The sequence below is a fragment of the Danio rerio genome, chromosome 1 (assembly GCF_049306965.1).
Source record: "Danio rerio strain Tuebingen ecotype United States chromosome 1, GRCz12tu, whole genome shotgun sequence".
NCBI classification, from domain to species: Eukaryota; Metazoa; Chordata; class Actinopteri; order Cypriniformes; family Danionidae; genus Danio; species Danio rerio.
Window position 1 is genome coordinate 8,732,989 of NC_133176.1, and position 14,512 is coordinate 8,747,500.

Here is a 14,512-nt window from a genome sequence, read left to right on the forward strand (position 1 = left end):
ACACACAGGAGGCTTCTAGCTATTTTAACCATATTTTACATTTGATAACATCATGGTTATGTCATATTTCTTTTAGATACCAGGAAAATACCAGTACCTTCAAATACCAGGGTTCAGTCCTGGAAAACCTTGAAAAGTCATGGAATTTTGAAGAGATATTTCCAGGCCTGGAAAAGTTGGAGGAGTCTAGTAGATCAAAAAGGTTTTTCAAAATTGTGTTAAATGGTTGGTGCCAATCTCTTGTTAAGTGTGACGCCACCTGAAGCGGCTTGCGGGTCCAAGTGTTCTATCAACCTGCATGGGGAGACTCATCAAATGGTAATAATAAACGTCTACAAAGCGCTGTAATACTTTTGAAAATCACGATCACCATATACAGTTGAAGTCAGGATTATTAGCCCACCTTTGATTTTTTTTTTCTCTTTTAAATATTTCCTAAATAGTGTTTAACAGAGTAGGGAAATTTTCACAGTATGTCTGATCATATTTTTTCTTCTGGAGAAAGTCTTATTTGTTTTATTTCGACTAGAATAAAAGCAGTTTTTTTTTTTTTTAATATTAGCCCCTTTAAGTTATATATTTTTTGATAGTACCGAACAAACCATTGTTCTACAATAGCTTGCCTAATTACCCTAACCTGCCTAGTTAACCTAATTAACCTAGTTAAGCCTTTAAACATTACTTTAAGCTGTATAGAAGTGTCTTGAAAAATGTCTAGTCAAATATTAATGTCATCATGGAAAAGATAAAATAAATCAGTTATTAGAAACAAGTTAATAAAACTATTATGTTTAGAAATGTGTTGAATAAATCTTCTCTCCGTTAAACAGAAATTGGGGGAAAAAATTAACTGGGGGGCTAATAATTCTGACTTCAACTGTATGTATAGATCCATTCCTAATATCAGATAGCCAGAAAGTGAAAATTGTTAAAATATTGGTGTCTGTGATGCAGCTAATCCAGAGACTGTAGTGTACAACATGGTTTTATTTAAATATAAATATGAGTAAAAAGTCGTCATAAACAAATATTTTCTCAGTTCAGATGAGTGACTTGGACCTGGAAATAGTATTTTATAAATCACAACTTAGCAAGCGGATAGACTAGTGGTTAGTGCAGCGACACATACCCATGATTCCCGGCCTGAGGTCCTATGCTGACCCTACCCCTCTCTCTGCTTCCTATACATATTGGGGGTGAAAATTACGGGAGTTTTCCAGGAGAAATAACAAAACATGATGGTTGCGGGAGATTGGTCTCAAATGCAGGAGACTCACAGGAAAAATGGGAGTGTTGGCAGGTATGGTCACAACACGAGAAAAAAAGGTTGCATTTTCTGGTTCATATGGACTTTAAGTTCAAGATCAGTTGGCCCCAAAAGTGGGGGTCGGGTGATTGGTGATTTCCGAAAATCTAATCCATTTTATTAAACTATTAGAATTACCATATTTTATCCATAATCTACTGAAGAAAAAAAAAAAAAGTCGTAAGTAGTTACTATAAAAAAAAAAAACATGCAAAAAACAAGCCATAAGCTTTTAATTTTTTTGTTTTGTTTTTTGCGAACCCTGGGGTGATAACGCCATATTATCGATAGATATTAAAGACGCAGCCAATTTTATTTTATGACAGCAGGTTAAACTTTCTGAAACCTTTACGGTACTCACGTACATTAAAAATAAACACAGGCCGCAACTGTACAAACAACAAAAGATTAGGAACCTCTGCTCTAGATGATGAAAGACATTATAATGAAATCAGCAGTAATGTTTTCATCTCTCATCCCTTCAATCCTTACAAAACTTCAATGGTTTCATACACACACATTTACACACACTCAGAGACACTTCCAAAACCCAGGGATTTTTGACTGTTAACAAAGTTTTTGGATTTCAGTTTCAGACGTCTACATCACTAAGAATCCTTCGGCAGCAAACAAACAAAAACTTCTTTTTTAGGACAAAAACACATTCTTTTCTGAAGATATTCGCAAAACAACTCTTAAAAGTGTGTGTTTATAGGAGCTGCTCGCCACAAGACAAACGTTTCTTCTTCTCTCAAACACAATTGTCAAGTTGATTGATGACAAAGTGTTTTCTTCTACGTCCTGAGTTTGTAGGTTTTACCCCGAGCAAATGCTTGTGTGCTGTTTGTGCTGATATTAAGATGGATTCACCAGAAAGTAAAGGCAAAATCATTACTTTTCTTTCTGTGGTCTTGATCTCTGCGGTCCGATGATGTCATTATGCCGATGACAAAAAAATAAGAAAGAAAAGATGTCCTGATTTGCCCTCTGCTCTGCTTCCTTAGGTATAAATGAATGAAGGCTGTATGAGCAGCGCAGCAGACGAGCGGATTAATGCTGTTTCTGTTGGCAGCAATTTTACACAGGAACTCCAGCAGTCAATGAGAGAGACAGGCTAACAACATCAATACTGTAGACAGAGACAGGGGGAACGTGTGTCTCTGTGTGTGTTTGTGTGTTTGTTTGTCTGTGTGTCTATATTTTACAGGGACAATTTGCTTCCAGAAGTGGACCAAACCTAAATTAAATTAAATTAAATTAAATTAAATTAAATTAAATTAAATTAAATTAAATTAAATTAAATTAAATTAAATTAAATTAAATTAAATTAAATTAAAATCAAATTAAAATCAAATTAAATTGTACAACAATAATACTAATAATAAAATAAAACATAAAAATAACTTAAACAATAAAATAAAATAAAATAAAATAAAATAAAATAAAATTGAATTACATCAATAACATCAATATTAATATAAAACTTAAAAATAACTTAAACAATTAAATTAAATGACAATTTAATTACATAAAATGTACAATAAGACTAATTTTAATAAAATAAAAACATAAAAATAACTTTAAAAAATAACCTAAAAATTAAATTAAATGACAATTTAATTAAATAAAAAATTACACCAATAAAACTAATTATAATAAAATAAAAACAAAATTTTTTAATTAAATTAAATTAAATTAAATTAAATTAAATTAAAATTTAAGTAAGTAAATATGTACAACAATAACAATAATTATAATAAAATAAAAATAACCTAAAAATGTATTAAAATTCATTAAAATAATAATAATAATAATAATAATAATAATAATAAAATACTTAAATTATCTATTTTATTGCATATGTGTTTTTATATCAGTTCCTAAACCTCAAGAAATTTTCATTATCACCGATGCAAAAGTGAGAGTGAGTGTTTCCTGCCAAAGGAAACTAATGGCCATGTGTTTCACACCAGCACTCATGAGCCTTCATGATTCATTGGACATGCACTTACACACACACATACACACACAGACGTTTACAGTCGTCCTCTCCGGCAGTGTCCAGCTGATGTAGCAGATGGTTCTGGTTAGACCTGGAAGGTGTTTGATGGCTGGAAATAGGTGTATTTAATTGCATGTCAAGACTGACACCTCTGCCAGGGTTAAAGGAGCCTGTCTGCTTCTGTTCACCCTCACAGATCCCTCAGCCACGACTCATCACCGTACCTGCAAATCTGCACTAATAACACATATAGACACACATCAAAAATAATAATGACATAAAAACAATATATCTTCACTTGGTCTAAAACGATACACAACTTAGAACAGCACAGTAGTTAACATGTTAAAGTGGAAATGAAAATTACATTTCTGGTTACTTTAATGAAAGTGAAACATGTGTATAGGCACTGCTTTTGATATCAACTTGAAAAGTATTTTCACTATTGATTCAACCCTTATTTTGGTATTTTGTATACATTGTTCACCCTTTGGTTAAAAAAAATCTTCACAAAACCTCTAAAATAAAGCAGCTAAATTTTATTTCAATTTTCAAATTTATGAAGAAATCTATATTTTATCATGTTTTATTGTACTATAAATCATGCATTTTTCTTACTGCCCCTCAAAAACAATCTGCTTTGCTCTGAAATTGCATGTTATAGAAGAAAACATATTTTAAATATGGACAAATGTATATATGGTGTAATAAAAGTTAATAGAAAAGTGAACAATGCACTTATATAATAAAATATCTTTGCATCATCATAATAATAAAATAAAATAAAATTAAATAAAATTAAATTAAATTAAATTAAATTAAATTAAATTAAATTAAATTAAATTAAATTAAATAATTAAATAAATTAAATTAAATTAAATTAAATTAAATTAAATTAAATTGATTTGAATTGAATTGAATTGAATTGAATTGAAATTAAATTAAATTAAATTAAATTAAATTAAATTAAATTAAATTATTAAATTAAATTAAATTAAATTAATTTTAATTAAATTGAATTGAATTGAATTGAATTGAATTGAAATTAAATTAAATTAAATTAAATTAAATTAAATTAAATTAAATTAAATTAAATTAAATTAAATTAAATTAAATTTAAATTTAAATTTATTAAATTTAAATTTAATTAAAATTAATTAAAGATCCTTCATGTTATTCATTGTTACTTTGAGGCAGTGTTGCCAGGACTGCAGTTGTGCAGTTGGTGGTTGTTGTTTTTTTTTTTTTTTTTTTTTTTTTTTAGGGGACTTTCATAACGTGACAAGCCCGCCAAATTATTTCTTTTTTAGCAAATACAAAATGGAAACTGATTTTTTTCTTAATAAGCATTGATCCATGTGAATGTCTGGCAACACAAAATCTGCTGCATGTGAGTGAGTAAAACTGAAGGCACGTTATAAATGAAAGGAATGGAATATCACCAACATCTTAGAAAGACACGTATAAGTGTTATTTGGTGCGTCAGCATTCAGTTAGCACTTTAACACAGATGCTTTATCTACAAGTGTGAGAATTCATCAATTGGAAAAAAAATAGGCTACTTTTAATTAATTTTAAGTGGTTGGGTTTTAAGTTTTTACTGGGCTGTATATTGTCTCAGACCTGGCAACCCTGCTTTGAGGGATCACTCCAAGAAACAAAGGCAGAGGAGTTTTTGAGATACCCAGATGAAGCCTGGCATCGCTAAAATTCCGAGCCAGGATTAGTCTCCAGGATCAGTGAAACAATCCCATAATTCATTAATACCTACTCACTGCTCAGCTGGGTGAGAATGAAATGAGAAGCTGACATTAACAGCGTTGCCAAGCTCACAGGCTTTTTAATTGAAAAAAAGCAGAAAATGCCCGTTTTTATCTGGTTGTTGTGGATGGCAGATGTTTAGCGCTGCGAAAGCAGGTCAGCGGAGGCACAAGCGCACATGAACCTTCACTTACTAATTTGGCTAATTAGTTTCTTAAAGTAATGACCTGTGTCTTTCCACACAATATGTGCGATGCTGGAGCGTCCATATGGAGAAAAAAAGATTTATGATTGTGGCCCGAGGACAGCGCGCACACTGTTTACTAAAGCTAATGCTGCTTTGGAAAGTTTCCAGTGGTTTTACTTATTTATTTATTTATTTATTTTTTGAGTAATATATCCACCTTTTTTGTCGACGTTCATAAGTGTGGTTATTCAAGGCTTGCTATTAACAACCAGGGTCAGAATTCAGTTTTCTGTGAAGGGTAAAGGGAACTGATTTGCATTATTATTACAGTGTTTTTTTACACTACCTGACAAGTCTTGTTGGCTATCCGAGTTTTAAGAAACAACAAATAATAACTTGATTTTAGTTGATCATTTGGTATCAGAAGTGGCTTACATGAAAGGCAAAGGCCTCTAGATTACGCTTATTTTACCAAAATAAAATATCATCATGCCTTGATTTTGAATTATTTAATTAGGACAGTAAGGTCTGACTTTGCTTAGACAAAAGTCTTGTCACTATTAACAGAATTAATGTACAGTATAGAATATAAAGTCATGCTGCAGTGGAAAAAGAATCAATATTGTGTCTGATTCCCATGAGCCTGGAGGACTGCATCCAATCATCTCTTCAATGACTCAAATCACTTATTAATAAAGTCATCTGGAATGACAAAGAAAGGGATTCTTTGAAAGAAAGATTCTTTGGATTCATCTTCAATGCCTTCTCCACTTTACCCCAGACATGCTCAATAATGTTCATGTCTGGTGACTTGGCTGGCCAATCCTGGAGCACCTTGACCTTCTTTGCTTTCAGGGACTTTGATGTGGAGGCTGAAGTATGAGAAGGAGCGCTATCCTGCTGAAGAATTTGCCCTCTCCTGTGGTTTGAATTGTAATGGGTATCACAAATCTCATGTTTTCCCGGCTGTTGATGTTGTCATCCACTCTGTAGATCTCTCGCACACCCCATACGGAATGTAACCCCAAACCATGATTTTTCCTTCATCAAACTTGACTGATTTCTGTGAGAATTTTGGGTCCATGAGGGTCCCATTAGGTCTTTTGCAGTACCTGCGATGATTGGGATGCAGCTCAACAGATCATTTAGCGGAAAAATCTACCTTATTTCACTTTTCCAAATGATCAATTAGAAGTCAAGTTATTATTTGTTGCTCTTACAACTGAGATCAACGACAAAAGTTTTATCTGGTAGTGTAATGTGTGCAGGGCTGGCGCGTCCATAGAGGCAACCTAGGTGGCCGCCTAGGGCGACAGAATAGAGGGGGCGACGTCCCCGACACTACCCTCATCCCTCCATGCCATCAGTTATATCCGCGTCTAGGGCGGCAGAATAGAGAAGGCGGTGTCCGCGACACTACCCTCATCCCTCCGTGCCATCAGTTATATCCGCGTCTAGGGCGACAGAATAGTGGGGGCGGCGTCCCCGACACTACCCTCACCACCCGCGCCCTCAGTTATATCGGAATAGAGAGGGGGGCGTCTGCGACACTACCCTCACCACCTGCGCTCCAATAACACCCCCCCCCCCACCCCCACATACCCCCCACACCCACGCTTTCACTTTAGGGTTGAGGGCGGCGTGACCGTCCTTTGCCTAGAGCGGCAGTTCAGCTTGCTCCGGCCCTGGATGTGTGTAGTAATAACTGTGTTGCCTGTTATATCAAATACTTAAAATAAGTTTACATTCTCGAAATGAAGTGTATTGTTGCCTGTTTATCAGCATGACATGGGCATGTTGGTGATTCCCAATTCTATTTAGTCTTTTTTTTTTTTTTTTTTTTTTTTTTTGTTGAATTTTTGGGTTTGCCTAAGACAGGGGTGGCCTACCCTGTTCCTGGAGATCCACCTTCCTGCAGATTTCAGTTGCTACCTATATCAAACACACCTGAACCAATTAATTAGGACCTGAACACCATAGCTGCGTCCGAAACCGCCTACTACTCAGTGGGTACTGCATTGAATTTAAACATACTTCTCGGCCGTTAGAAAAGTACGTTCCATAAAGTATGAATTTGAAAAGTATGAATGGAGTTCGGACGTACTACATCCGCCATTTTGTCATGATCACGTGACCTACCTGCGTCAGTTGCGTCGCTTCAGTCCCATTCATGAATTCTCTCATGGGGCATTATGGGATAGTGCAGCGTGCATGGAATGCGCACATCAGAATCTTGCAGGAAGTAGTAAGTCATCCGGGGACATCTCGCCTACTGATTTTCGAATTCTATGAATTCGGACATACTACTCGGCTCGCATACTGATTTTAGCGTACTATATGGTATGGAAGTATGCGGTTTCGGACGCAGCCCATGTTATAATTACAGGCAGGTGTGTTTGATATGGGTTGCAACTGAAATCTGCAGGAAGGTGGCTCTCCAGGAACAGGGTTGGCCACCCTGGCCTATGATATCAGATAACATTAACAGCATTACATCACATGATACGTAATTAAGCTCAATAACATCAAATGAAAAGCAAATAAGACGCGCCTTGATACCAGATACTATCAACGCAGGTTCATTGTGAAAATATTCCCCACATACATTTCTGGAGAGTGTAAATTATGTAGCTAGAGCTACGTATGGCAGCAATTCATCTTTAAATTGAACACTATAGGGCAGTATAAAACCATCAATGGTTTCTGTTTCTTTTTGTGCTACCTCCATGTGGATGGCTTTTTCTCTGTTAACCAGTTTGTTACCCAGTAGATTGCGTATGTCGGCAGACTTGAGACACACTTGAGATGTAAAGGGAGGTGGAATTTGTGTTATAATTGACTGGTACGTTGAATTATTAAACACCTAATGAACAACTGTGGTGTAAGTTCACTTAATCATCTCATAATCTTTTCTTGATCAACTTCATTGACCTCTTTTGTGTCTCGTATTTTTCCTCTAGTGTGTCCTGGCACTGATAACAAGCTCAGCACACTGTCGGATTTGGACCAGCAATACAAGACTCTTCGCAAGTTTTATGAGAACTGTGAGGTGGTCATGGGTAATCTGGAGATCACCAGTATTGAGAGGAACCGGAACCTGTCTTTCCTCAAGGTGAGATTACAGTATTATTGTCTTTAACAGCTTTCTATGGTAGAGTTCAATGAAGGGCTTCTCCATAGGCCCTTCATTGGGCTATTATAGATTTTTGTTGGACAGATGGCATATTTAATTTGATTCGTATGAAAATGAGGGCGGTTCATTCCGCTGTGGCGACCCCGGAATAATAAAGGGACTAAGCCGACAAGAAAATGAATGAATGACTGAAAATGAGGTTGTTGTGTTAGTTGTGCACTCAGCTTTACGTGTTTCAATGGTCATAGTTCATTTTACAACTCTTATTTAACACTATTGTTTATGTGCTGTCTATTGAATTTAAATAATTGTGAAAGTAATGTAAAACATGTTTAGGTTCCACAGAAAACAAACAATTTAATATTAGAATATTAGCATTTGCCATTGGCCAGCGACACTGTGAATAACATATTGTTGCCTGAAATTTTTTAGTTGAATCAAATGAACATTTCTGGTCATCTCAAATCAACATCAGTCAAACTGACTACAGAAAATATTAAGTTAAACTTTGTATAGCTAAAAATATTTAGTTGAAACCTGATTAACTGATTAAAATTGGTTAAAGAAACATAAAAAAAACATTTGTTGTTATGACTTTTTGTCACATTGTTGTTTTTTAGTGTTCGATAATCTAAATTTAAACTTTTTTAAAATTAACAATTTTTTTTTTACTTTAACCATTTCTTTGCTTAAAAAATAAAAAAGAGGTTTGTGTAAAAAAACAGTTCTTCAAATTGTTTTTTACTAGTTTAGATGGTCTTTAATAAAATATAATCTATAATTAATATAACATTTATTTTAGTTAAAATGATTTTGTAGCATTATGAAAGTATAAAAAATATTAAATTAGAATAAAATTACCAATACCTCTGTGCAAAAATAAATAAATAAATACATATTAATTTAATTTAATTTAATTTAATTTAATTTAATTTAATTTAATTTAATTTAATTTAATTTAATTTAATTTAATTTAATTTAATTTAATTTAATTTAAGTAAAAGCATGTATCTTTGACTAACTTTACAGTGTTTCTTATAGCCTGTCCACTATATGACAGTTAGCTATTTTTACATACTCAGTCAGTTAAGTGCAGCAAAGATTGATATAAATAATAATAAATGTTTTATATTTTTGTAAGTTATTGTAATACTACTAATAATAATAATAATAATAATAATAATAATTTGTATTATTATTATTATTCATTTATTTTAATTATATATTTTTAATCAAATTCTAACAAGTCAAAAATTAAAAACCAAATATCAAGTATGACTCCTGCCGACTGGTTGTTTTTCAGCAGACGTGTTTTAATCTATATTTTCTTTTCATCTTGTTCTTCTATATCATGGTAACTGCTGGTCTGCTGGTCTGGAAGAGGATAAGGGCTTGAGTCTGCTTTCCCTTTGATTATCTCTAAAATAATGTAGCGTAGTGATCAGGGATGGGGGACGTTAATCAGAACCCTCTTAAGTTTCTGGATTTTTATTAATCAGTGAGACAAAAGGAGATAAAAAAAATACAACTTAAAAAGTTTTATTAAAGAAAGTTGAATAAAATCACGGGTTCCAGCAAATAGTTTTGAGAATAGTTCAGGGCATAATGAAATCTTTATGCTAAATAAAGTGTAGCAAAATTTAAATAACAAATATTTTACTTCAAAAAATGAGGCTGATTTTATGATCAAAAATATGTTATCATTTTCAGTGTTATAAAATTGTTATAGGGTCCAGTATTTATTATTATTATTATTATTTTTTTTTTAATATAAATTTTTTTTTTTTTTTTCAAATAAAATAAATTTGTAGCATCATAAAAGCCATTTCAATTAAATGCACCCTAGTGGAATAAAAGTATGTTTTTGATCAATTATTCAATAAATAAATAAATAAATAAATATATTTTTCATATATAATAATAATTATTCATATATATATATATATATATATATATATATATATATATATATATATATATATATATATATATATATATATATATATATATATAGTTTTTTATTTATATATTTATTATTTATATTATTATTTATATCTTTTATATATTTATTTTATTATTATTTATTATTATTATTATTATTTTATGTATTTATTCATTATTCATTTATTTTTCATTTATTTATTCATTCTTTTTTTATTGTATTATAATTTTATTTATTTGTTGTTTGGTTGTTTGGTTGTTCATTCATTCATTCATTCATTCATTTTATTTTATTTACAGTAAAAGCATGTCTCTTTGACTTACTTTACTTTGTTTCCTAAACTGAAAAAAAAAATATTCAAGGATGATCCCTTGGATTTACTAAAAATATTAAGCTAAGTGGTTATAAACAATTTATTTAGGCTGAATTTAAACAAACAAAATAAGTAAATTTAACCCCTGTAAAAAACAGTTTTGCAGAAATAATGTTTTCGCCTGTTATCCATTATATGATAGTCAGCTATTTTTCCTCATTGTGTCAGTTAAGTGCAGCAGAGACTGATATTTGTCTTTGCCTGCAACTGAAATATCTGAAGAATGTAAACCTTGTGGGTTGATGTTGTTCAGTGGTGTGGTTTTCTGCAGACAGGGCAGGATTTTCAGCACAATGGTTTGTAGCGGGGTGTAATAATGCTTCAGTTATTCTGGCTGTTCTTGTTCTCTTACATGGGTCATTCACTCCAGTCTCTGCGCTCATTCTGAAGACTGAAGTGGTTTTAGGCGGCAGTGAGGAGACTGAGATTGTCTTGAAGAATATCAGTATATGACACAGAACAATCTAGTGCTCCAGAGTTTCAGATGAATGGGTTGGAGAGCTTAGAAAAGCTTGTTTCCCATTCAGTTACAGTATATATTTATTTTGCATGCTATGCATTATATTGCATTGTTGACTGCCCACTTTTATCAGAAACAACACAAAGGCTTTGAGAAAAACCTTTCACACCAGTTGTGTGCTTCAAACCAAAACTATGCAAAACCTTTTGTCACAAGATGTTTATAGTAGTCATGTAGATATTTGTATCAAATGCATTCACCGGCCACTTTATTAGGTACACCTTGCTAGTACAGGGTTGGACCCCTGGAACTGCCTTGATCCTTCTTGACATAGATTCAGCAGTCACACTTTACAATAAGGTTCATTAGTTAATGTTAAGTAATGCATTCACTAACTTGAACAAACAATGAACAATACATTTACTACAGTATTTATTCATGTTAGTAAACGTTAGTTAATGAAAATACAGTTGTTCATTGTTAGTTCATGTTAACTCATGGTGCATTAACTAATATTAACAAGCATGGACTTGAATGTTAATAATGCATTAGTAAATGTTCAATTATGATTAATAAATGCTGTACATGTGTTGTTCATGATTAGTTCATGTTAGTACATGCATTAACTAATGAACCTTATTGTAAAGTGTTACCGATTCAACAAGGTACTGGAAATATTCCTCAGAGATTTTGCTCCATATTGACATGATAGCATCACACAGTCGCTGCAGATTTGCCGGCTGCACATCTATTATGCAAATCTCCCACCACATCCCAAAGGTGCTCTATTGGGTTGAGATCTGGTGACTGTGGAGGCCATTTGAGTACAGTGAACTCATTGTCATGTTCAAGAAACCAGTCTGAGATGATTCCCGCTTTATGACATGGTGTGTTATCCTGCTGGAAGTAGCCATCAGATGGGTACACTGTGGTCATAGAGTGAAATAATTTAAATATTTGATTGATCGATTAATTGACAAAAAATGTAATTGCTTCTCATCTATATAATTTGGCTTGCCTGATGGTCACACTTAAAAAAACAAACTGAATATTTTATGCAGAAATATTTCAAATTACAGATTGGTTTCAAGCATCATTTCATGGTGCATTCTTTTCACTACCTTCTATAGATGCCAATGCCTTTACTTGAAATTAAACTCACTTGAAATCAAATTGTCTTGTACAGATTGTAAGCAGGACTGAGATCAGTCATTAATCAAACTCAACCATTTGAGAGGTGATTCTTCCGTTCACTGGTTTCCTCGGAGGTTTGTGTGATTGTGTTTGAGATTTAAAATCCACTTCCAGAGAGTTTAATCTTCAGTAAAAACCTGTTCTTCATTCTGATGCTGCTGTTTCTTCCTTCAGTTTTTTTTATTTATTTAATTAAATTGTATAGTTTGTACTTTTATTACCATATTCTGCTGTATTTAGAGTTTGTGTCGTTTTAGTCCAAATATCTTCAAATTCTTAAATCAAGAAGCATTTTATTTACAAGTAAAAAATATTTTCTTGTTTTCAGAAGTAAAAACAAGGTGTGTTTTTCCTTGATATAAGTTAAACAAAATGGTATGTTTTTCAAAGCAAAATTATTATTATTATTATTATTATTATTATTATTATTATTATTATTATTATTATTATTATTAATTTATTTATTTATTTTGATTTTATGTTTTGCTTTTCTAGAAATTACATCTTGATTGAAAAACTTTTAGATATTTGGAAACGAAATGATACAAAAATTCCAAGTAAGAAATGGATTTCTTTTTTACTATGGAAAATCTTTAAATGTGAAATAAATCACACAAAAAAAAAATACTTTTTTAATTTGTTAAATTGTATTCTTTCCACTTTTTTTTTACCATATTCTGCTTTTACAGGTCTCATAGAATTAGTAACTAAAGTTTTAAAATGTGCATTACATATGGTACGTAATTAATTTAATTAATTAAATTTAATTTTTAACTTAGAATTTTTACATTTTTACATTTTTTAAATTTTTAAATTTTTAAATTTTTAAATTTTTAATTTTTAATTTTTAATTTTTAATTTTTATAAATATTTTATTTTATTTTATTTACACCATGTCTCTTTGACTTATTTTGTATAATTTTTTTTTTTAATTTAATTGTTTTCTTTGCACTTTTATTACCATATTCTGATTTTATGGATGTCGTAGAGTCAGTAAATATGTAAGATCTTAAAATGTGCATAACATACAATAAACAAATAAATAGTTTTATTTAATTACAGCATGTCTATTTGAACTTAACTTGTTACAAAAATAACAAATAAAACTGTTTTCGTTGTTTTTTTTTTAGTTTCCAGTGTTTTTTTGTTTTTGTTTTTGTTTTTTATGTAATGATTTTAAAATAAGAGCATTTATTTGACTTAAAAAAATATTATAAAATCCATTTCGATTATTTTATTTTATTTTATAATTTAACAGCATCAAATAATAGCATCAAATGTGCATTACATAAAAAAATCAGCTTGCACAAATTTAAGGATAATTTTTTAAATGACATTTCATATACTTATATATATATATACATTTTCCCCAAGAAACAGATCATTCATCTGTGTATATAAGTTTTGTGCACTAAAATGCTTCCTAGAGATCGAAATGCCCCTCAACCTCTAACTAACAAAAGCAAGTATCGTCCATTGTTCATGGCTGTAATGCAAATTTATTTTAACAGAACCAACTAGTCCCATCATGCCTAATTCAAATTCCTGCAATAACAAGGAATGCATAAACAAAGAAAATAAAATTATGCTAGACATCAAGACATCAATTTATTCATTGCTGGATGCTTTTATGCAAAGCATTAAGGTATAAATTTTGTAAATTCATGCATTGCCATGTGAATCAAACATAACCTTGCTGTTGATGGCTCTGTGAAGTAATGCATTTTCAGCTAGTCTCTTTTATGCATTCTTTTTTAAAGCATTAGTTTATGTGTCCTCTATCCATTTCTCTATGGCTCAGTATAAGGGCCACATTGCAAACTAACAATTTAAAAGGTGGCTGTAATTTTTCCCCAGCGAGAGAGAGACAAAGAGCCACTCCTGTATTTCTGCTCTAGGATTTTAGACAAAAATAAAATGTAAAAGAAGGTTTTTTTCCAGTGATATACAGTCCGGTGGAAGAGCAGTATTAATCACGGTGATGGTCTAACAGCTCTGCCTCATTATCACTCTGTCACTGTGAGAGGTTTAGGCAGTTTCAGTGCAGGACTGAGTGTTACTGCGAGCTCTAAGTGAGTCATTTGTTAGGGCTTGCACATCACTAACTCATTGCTACAGCATTAGCTATTTAAGTGAGTTGCATTCATTTTTTGG

General features: G+C 31.8%; 1 protein-coding gene across 3 annotated transcripts in view; it reads left to right on the plus strand.

Annotated features, from left to right (window-relative positions):
* si:ch73-383l1.1 overlaps positions 1-14,512 on the plus strand; it is a 258,616-nt gene that overhangs the window by 123,629 nt on the left and 120,475 nt on the right. For all 3 annotated transcript variants that reach the window (XM_068220987.2, XM_021475936.3, XM_073949331.1), the window contains one exon: positions 8,217-8,368. In XM_068220987.2, coding sequence (XP_068077088.1) covers positions 8,217-8,368 — 152 coding nt within the window. The remainder of the gene's footprint in view (positions 1-8,216; positions 8,369-14,512) is intronic.